The 8,438-nt window shown below is 41.8% G+C and overlaps 1 protein-coding gene across 2 annotated transcripts in view; it reads right to left on the reverse strand.

Moving 5' to 3' along the window:
• Positions 1-1,439: 1,439 nt before the first annotated feature.
• PHACTR3 (phosphatase and actin regulator 3) overlaps positions 1,440-8,438 on the reverse strand; it is a 73,902-nt gene continuing 66,903 nt past the window's right edge. For both annotated transcript variants that reach the window (XM_058814734.1, XM_058814733.1), the window contains exons 10-13: positions 5,888-5,949; positions 4,905-5,045; positions 3,592-3,668; positions 1,440-2,093 (exon numbers count right to left, since the gene is read on the reverse strand). In XM_058814734.1, the coding sequence (XP_058670717.1) occupies positions 2,078-2,093; positions 3,592-3,668; positions 4,905-5,045; positions 5,888-5,949 (296 nt within the window). In that variant the 3' untranslated portion in view covers positions 1,440-2,077. The remainder of the gene's footprint in view (positions 2,094-3,591; positions 3,669-4,904; positions 5,046-5,887; positions 5,950-8,438) is intronic.

Below are 8,438 nucleotides of genomic sequence, written 5' to 3' on the forward strand. Positions count from 1 at the left end.
TCCACGGCCCAGGGATGTCCAGGCACCTCCCCAGCCCCCAGAGCAGGCGGTGCTGAGGGCTCAGTGCCTCTGGAATTGTCACAGCTTGTGCCTCCCCAGGAGCAGGGCAGAGGAAGGATCAGAGCATGGAGAGGATGGAGCCCCTCAGAGCCACCCCAGGCTTCAGGTGCAGCAGTGACACAGCTCTGGGCACTGTTTGGCATTTAAACCTGCTCTAAGTTAGCCTTACTATAATTTTATTATGTTTTTACACATAATTTTAATGTGTTTTGTATAATATTTATTGGCGGTGGAAGTGTGCATCCCTGCTGAACAGGACATACTGTACATGGGTTATTAGCCAAGTTTAGTTTGTAGTTAACAGTGGCTCATCTCAAACTGAAAATGCTTCTTCTGCTGAAGAAACTTTGCTCTCCTTTCTCTTTAGCCTTTTTGTATATTGCACTGGGACTATCACTGTTTTCTTGTTAATTACTCCTGTATTATTGATAATAAAATTATAGATGTATGTTAAAAGGCTAGTTATGATGTTACATATTTCTGTGAAAAGCCAGCAAGTTAAAAAATTACAATAAAGAGGACAAAACACATCTTTGGATCAAGTGATGGGGTCATTCAGCTGCTAGTCAAGTGAGACAAACATTAAAATGTTGACACCACCTCTCCCAGGAGTCCTGAGTTCCCTGTCCCATTGCAGTGGCACAGACTTTGTGTGGCACTGGGTGTCCTTACCTTCATTCCTGCTGCCAGTTTGTCCAGAGGCAGCTCCAGTTCCTGAGGTTCCATCCCCAGCTGGGACAGAGCTCTCACTGTGTGAGGCTGTTCCCCACCTCACAGCAATTCAGTAGCAGTCTATACAAGCACTTTGACAAACTGCATTTTATTATTTTCACACTTCATGGAGATCATCTCCATGAAGCTACAGGACCAAGAATGCCTTTTTCAAGTTTTTAACATTGAATGACTCCCTAGAATGGCAGCACTTCAGTCTTGTGAGTGGATTCACCATTTTTTCCTGTCTTTCCACATGTGATTCCCAGCTATCCATGTGTTACTTTTCTCACAATTATTTTTTAGTAGCATTGAGTAAATACTCAGGTGCTTCTCCATGTCAGGAATTATTAAAATGTCTGGCTTTACATTTTTCTCAACCAGTTCTATTTGCTTTGTTATTAGCATTTAGTAACTTTTTTCTTCTTACTGTCAAGAAAGCATTAAAACCATTTGTTTACTAAACATCAAAGTACATTGTTACATTTCTGCCTCTGGTTGTCCAGTTTAGTAATTTGGAATAACAATGAACCAAATTGTCATTTTTAGAGGGTCAGAGCCTCAGTTGGTGCAGTGACAACCAGTTTATGCTATTCCACCAGATGGAAAACCTTAGTTGAGATCATCCTTTTGCAGACCCTGTGTTGATGAAGAAGTCAAATGGTTTGGTGCATAATAATTATAATCTCTTCCCAATTATCCCTGGGAAAAAAAAGAGCTTTAGGAAACATGGTCATTTCCTGCAATAAGTAGTCATTTAATTAAAGAACAAAAGTAACAGGAATCAAAAATGCTTGCAGCTGTGATTCTGTTAGACAGTATATAAAAAAGAATGAAATTATAATACATTAAATTAGTTTTTAGAACATGAACTTAGGTGTTTTACAAACTAATTGTGGTAAGTTCAAAATGTCTTGTCAACGTAATACTGGATGACAGAGTGTCGCGTCCATTTATGTCAGAGGCCTTGGAATGGTAAAGCCTGTACATGCACAACATCTCCTTTTCCAAGGCAGCCTGCCCACCAGTTCCACTCAGCTGGGAAAGGAGAGGAGGAGGCTCTTCCAAGCAGCTTCACTTCAGTCTTTTCAGCAGCTTGTCCCACCCCTCAGGCCAGACTCTGTCTCCAGAGCTCGGGGCTGGCGTCTGTCCCCAAGGGCTGCAGAGGCTTCACTGCAGAGCCCTTCTGTCACATCAACGTCCAGGGAGCCTGCACTGAACCTCAGGGAAAGGCTTCAGGGTTCCCTGATGTGTGTTCAGCAGCAATATCAAAAAGTAAAGACAGATTCTTCTCAGAAGAAAATTTCTATGGCCTGTGAAATCTAGGAGAAAAGAAAGACATGTTTCAAAACCCTTTGCAATAGAATTAAATTATTTTTCACTCAATTCTTTTATGTTAGATTAACAAAATTTTTAAAAGCCCACAGGAGGATTCATTCTGGTTAAAGGTACAGTGACAGTGCTGAAGAATATTAGCAACTCTTAATTTTCCACATTCCCAGCCCTGTGCCAGGACTGCAGTGCAGGTACAGACCTCAGGGCCAGTGTACCTCGGTTACATTTCTTTGGGACTGCAATTGCAAACCCAGGTATGCAGTTGATGTGGGTTTTTTCTTTTAGTAAATGAAGCCACAGTTTTTCACTGGTAGCAATATTCACTGTGCAGTGATCTTCTCTTTTAAGAGTTAAGCAATGGTGAAATGCTTTGTAAAGTATGAAGAGATACTGTTGGTGAAATGTTTGATAGTCTTAGATTCTGGAATAAATTTTCTTCTTGCTCTGTAGGCTTGTTCTTTTGGCTGAGATCCATAATTAAAGCCCCAATCATATGTAATGCCCTAGCTCTAATTGTAAATTGGAAGCTTGTTTACTCCTAATATCCTGAACAAATTTCAGAATCTGTCATTATCATCTAGTGAGACTCCCCAGGTAGCTCCAATTAGGAAATGTGCAGCTCACTGCCAGACTGAAACTGCAGCCCCCCCTCTTCCCTTCCCACCTTCATTCCACCAATGCAGTGAAGCTGCTCTGCCCTTGATGATGCCTTTTTGCAAGCACCAGTGCATGTGGAGTCAGCCTCTCTTATTGTTCCTCCTCTTGAAGAAGGGAAATGAATGTTTTGATCTGGGTTTAAACACAGCCCCTGGCACAGCAGGCACTGTCCTGACCAGGTTCCCAGTGGAATTCCAATCACATGGAGAGTGACACCAGCCCAGCCCTGTTCTCTCCTGACCTCCTCCTGACAGGGAGTGTCATTAAGTGTCATTAAGTTACCTGGGGCTCCTTCCAATAGCAACTGCACTGACAGGGAATACAGAAATCCCCAGGCTGAATCCTTTAGAACAAATCCAATTAGAACAAAGGCATTACCCCTGGGCACTGCCTGTTACGGTCAGTGCAGTTCTGTATTTCTGAGCAGGGAATTTTCAGTGTTTGTGATAAGGCTGCAGACTCAAGTATATTTAATTCAGAGATCTTTAAACAGTGTATTATGCTGTTCTACTTTAAAAAATCATATTTTTTCTGTGTTATATACTTTAATTTTTTTGTCCTATCTTTAAATCTTTGGTGCAAGGAATGCCAGCTGAGGGATGCTCTGGAGAATGTCTGCAGGTTTCTTGGTATGTGATAATAAAAGCCCCCAAAAAATCAGAAAATTGGGTTTTCCTCAGGAAAAGAAAGGCTCCAATTTTCTTTTAATATTAACCTCCCTTTGCATATTCTCCCACATGCAGCACATAAGAATGCCATCCACAGGTTCAGGAGACAAGGAGTCAGAGCTTTTAGCAGGCAGCAGAGATAAACAGCTGGAAAACTGACCTTGTCAAATGTTTGCTGGATGCATGAACCTCCATTTCATTACTTTTGTATTCATTCAGCTCCTTCCGAATTGCTGCCTAGGAATTGAAAAGAGAAAAACATGAACAAATAATGTTGTGTTTGTGAGCAAAACCCTGTGTTTGTGAGCAAAACCCCAGACCTGCAGAGCAGAGCAGTTTTCTGGGGTAGATAAACCAAGTATTGGGTACAGCAGAGCACTCTTGTGCTGGTAGAAGTGCTGAGTGTTTGGGTTGTATGGATTGGTGACACAATGCTTCTCATTTGTTATTGATTGCTGACAGGGTCACTGCTGTCTAGAAGCAATTCTGACAGAGTAACACCTCAGAGATGGCTGTCTCACATTTAATAAGATTCCAGTTAAAATTTGTTAAAGATTAGGAGAAGCTGCCAAGAAATTGATCCATTTTTCAGTCACAAATGCAGAGGTGCAGCTCTGACCCTGACTTCCTGATGTGTGCCACCAGTATGAGCAGAACTGTCACTTTCTTTGAGCTGCCTTGTTAATTGAAACATGAGCATTGACACAGTAAAACCAGGAAAAGTCTAATTGTAGTAAAGGTACATTCAAGGAAAATATAAAATCCTTATTCTGTTGATTACTATGGAACAGTTTATTCACCATTTTAGAGAGCTTGGGAGAGCAGCTGCAGGAGTAGAAGTGCTCTGTTCCTTTTCTATGAGTCCTCTAAACCCATTTGTCCCTTCCTGGGGAGACACTGGGATGGAAACCAAAGTGTTTGAGGTCTCAGCACAAAGCCATGTTAACAGTCCTGTGTTTGCCATTTTCCAGTAACTGTCTCAGCATCCTGCTCCTGAAACTTCCCAATGTTCTGGCTGGAATCATGGTGAACTATTCTTACTACTCAAGATTCTAAATGTGACACTTAAATTGGGCTGTGAATCAGCTACATGGCAGGTATGTGTTGGGACAAAATGAGAGTTCATGCTCAGGAGAATGTGGGTCCTGTGCCTCCTTGAGCATTCACAGGAAACAGGAGAAGAAATTTTTGCATGTGTGGGACAAAACTTCCTGTCTGACAATAAAGTTTAATACTCTGTTGGCTGGAAATGGTTTTGATTTGGAGCCCAAATACTGTATCCACCTTTTTGGGTGGGTGGGAAGAAGCCTTTCGAGTACTAAAAAGGCTTTTTTACCACATTGGTATGATTTCAACACAAAAAATCATGGTAAAGTTTACAGAGCTGAAATGTTTCAGAGGTTCAAGTCTGTTGGGAATGTGATGTATCATTACCAAGCAAGGAGAAAGCAGAACCTTGTGGTTTGTCAGTACCTTGTCTGCTGCTGACAGTCGTGTCCATGGTTTATCTGCTCTCCTGTCGTAGTCCTGTGCTTTTGCCACTTCCACATAATCACTGAATCGAATCAGGATCTTTCTGTCTCTCAGTTCATCAACTGTAGGTCTCTGGTTAAGCTGTATTCAGAAGTTTTGTGAAATAAAACCAGGGTTAAAAACAAGTGAGTCAGTAAAAAATACAATATTTGCTTCTTTTCATCTTGGCTCAGTGTGCATCTAAAAATATGGAAAATCACCCAACCCTTGGAAACCCCAGGGAAATATTTCACCATTTGGAGAACTGCTAGCAGAGTAATAATGGTTTAAATGGAGCTACAGCATAGTGCCTTTATCATGGACAAAAGAAGAAAATATCTTAACCCAGAGATTGATAAAATATATTTTCAAAATGTAAAGGAATCATGATGGATTTGTTATGATCTCTGGATAATTCTGGATGCTGGAGGATGTTCTACTACAGGCAGAGGCAGATTATCTGTGTGAGATTCCCAGCTCTAGACCCTCTGTAAGAATTTCAGTCAAGCCTGAACAAGTTATCAGCATATTGGTCTGTAATTCCATTAGGGATTTCCAAGAACAGAACAACAAGATCTCGTTCTTATGCTGAGAATATTTTAAATGCAAAAAGAAATGTACTATGGGAGCAGACCTGGTGTTCAGCAAGGAGTCAGCTCTGCTACAAAGAGTGAAAAAGTCCTTTACGAGCAATGGAGCTGACAAATATGCCATAATAGCCATTTTCTGACTAAATTTATATGCAAATATTCTATTCAATTTCATCTAGCTGGGATAAGGTAGGTATGTCTATAATTGATATTACCAGACACTGCTACCAGACACTGCTGAGGAGGATGCATATTAAAGCAGGTTCTGTGTAATAACAACCTCTATGGCTGGGTGATATTATAGTAATTTTGCTAAATTTCTACAAGCTAATAGCAAGTATTGCAAGATTTTACCTTTCTTGTCAGTCTCTGCTTGATTTCCCTCCTCTCCTCCTGTTCCGTTTGATCATTTCGTTCTGCGGAGAATATAAAAAAGAAGATGACTTTCCTCATGAGGAAGTTGGGTGTTTTCCCAGGTCCCAGGCAATGATGAGCAGAGCCCAATGAGCAGCTGGCAGTTGTGTGTTTTGGAAATTCAGTGCATCTCTGGTGTGAGCTGGAGCACAGAGTCACCCCCCTGTGAGGACACCGTGCTGGTGCCAGTGCCAGCCCTGAACTCCACGGGGATTTAATGACACAGCCACACCAACGCTGCACTCGGATCAGCTTCAGAAGGAAAATCAACACACTCCATAGCTGATCAATCATCCTTTTTTACTCCCCATACTGCTGGAGCCATTCATGCTGTCAGAGGCTCAGGAGTCGCTGCAGCAGCTCCAGGGAGAGCCCGTTCTGCCCTCAGCCCTGTCCCTCAGGCTGCATCACCCCTGGCACTGGCTGGCACCTTGGCTGTCCCTGACATGAGACCCCTTCCTCCTGCCAGGCTCCTGTGCACAGCTCTGAGCTCAGCCCCTGCCTTTGTGTGTTGTGCCTATTAACATTCCAGCCGTGAGAACTCCTACACACCGGCTCTAAAAATAGCCCGGAGTGCTGTAACAGTGAGAAATAGATCCCCTGCCTTAGGAAAGGAGTTAATGGCGTTTCTATTCCCAGTACTAGCTGTTACTAAATTAAGGCGTGAGCCCGTGACCTGAACAAAGCTGCAGAGCCAGAGAAAAAGGTTTAACCATTCAGGGATTCTCTGGGTACTACTCTGAGGTTTATTGTACCTCTTGCATTAGATATTTCCAGTGTTGAAGCACACACGTGATTTCTACTATGCCTCCAAAACCCACTAGCACTGCAGATGGATTTCCAAGATATTTTTAACAATGAAGCATTTTTCTCCCTGATTTTTGCGCTCATTAGATGACACTGAGATGCAATCAAATCTATTTAAAATAACATACAAGTGCACAGCTCCACCCGGCTAGGCTAGAAATGTGAATCAAATGAATTTAAGATGCTATAATGTGCTGCATTATAGTTCAGTGGCAAGGCAAAAAATGTAAAGAGAACAGGTCAGCTAAAATTAGTGCTGTGTCAGGGATGAGCAGCTATTTCAGTCTGCAAATGAAAGGAGTGTAAAAGGAGAACAGGCTTTTTCAAAAGTAGAGGGTATTCTTAGATATAGAGACATCTGCAAGAAGCTATTCATTCAGGTTTAATTCACCCATTTTACAGTAGATATTCCTATTTTGTATTTTTTAAAAAATTAAAAATAGATAATTTTCTGTGGTGTAGTGCCTTTTAAAGATATGATGTCATATGCAGTGAAAGAAGTGCCCAGAGAAGCTGTGGCTGCTCCATCCCTGCAAGCTTAGAGGGAGATTGGTCCAGGGGAAAGCGTTCCTGCCCATGGCAGAGGCTGGAACAAGATGATTTTTAAGGTCCCTTCCAACCCAAACCCTTCTGTGATTCTATGATTCTAATTCCCAAAGAAAGGCCAAAAATACACCTTTCTGATCAAAAAATACTTTTCCAAATATAAATGTGTAGTAACTTATTTCTGTTCACTTGGGTTCAGTGCTTATTTCCAACTTCAAGACATAAAAGAAATAGTTCTTTTACAAAAAAAAAAGGAAGAAAACAAACTTGAGATTTGGTATGAAATGCTGGCAAAGGGATTCTAAAACTCAGGCATTATTACTCAGCCAGCCCAGAGAGGCTTTTCCCATCACCATCCTCTGCCCACACAGCTCCATTCATTGCTGAGGGCTGGTTCTGTAAATCTCAGCAGAGACGCTCCCCGTGCAGAGGGGGCCTGTGCAGAGCTGGAACTCATTCTGAGCTCTGTGTGACACTAAAGCATCTCCTTGGGTTCACAGGGACTGCACAGTGGGGTTCAAGAGACGCCTTCCTGGCTTGAGTTCAGCTTTCTGTTCAGCAAGGACACATCTGACACCTGGGCTGTGACTTGAGTTCATTTGCTTTTCATGCTTGGTGGGAAGCCAGCAGAGTTTCTATAGTTAAAGGACTTGGAAAATCAACAAAATTGTAAGAAAGTGCTGGCTTTAAGTCTGCTCTTTAAGTATTACTTTTATCTTAGAAACAACTCCCTAAAGGAGATAAGAAATCACTGTTTGAAACCTTGCTGAGATTTGCTTTAAAGTGACAGTAGTTGTACTTGGCAACATGCTTCTCTTTTTTTACCAGAGTTGTACAAATGTGAATTCTGAGTCCATAAAAGAACTTCTGCCAGCAGTACCAATCATGAACATCAAAGATGGTGGGAAATGCACAAAATTGCACAAACCCTTATTACACCTGGAGGAGGTCGTGGGGATTTCACTGAAGGGCTTTTATACTGCTACAGCTATGCAGGATACTCAGCTTTTATTATAATGGCAGAGGTAAATAAAATGGAAGTGGTTCTGATCCCAGCTGAACCTGTATAAAGCCTGAGCAACTCAACAGAAGTCAATAAATTTGCTCCATGCTGGGAGCTCTTTAAATGAGATACAAA

This window comes from Ammospiza caudacuta, chromosome 15 (genome assembly GCF_027887145.1).
Source record: "Ammospiza caudacuta isolate bAmmCau1 chromosome 15, bAmmCau1.pri, whole genome shotgun sequence".
Taxonomy (NCBI): Eukaryota; Metazoa; Chordata; class Aves; order Passeriformes; family Passerellidae; genus Ammospiza; species Ammospiza caudacuta.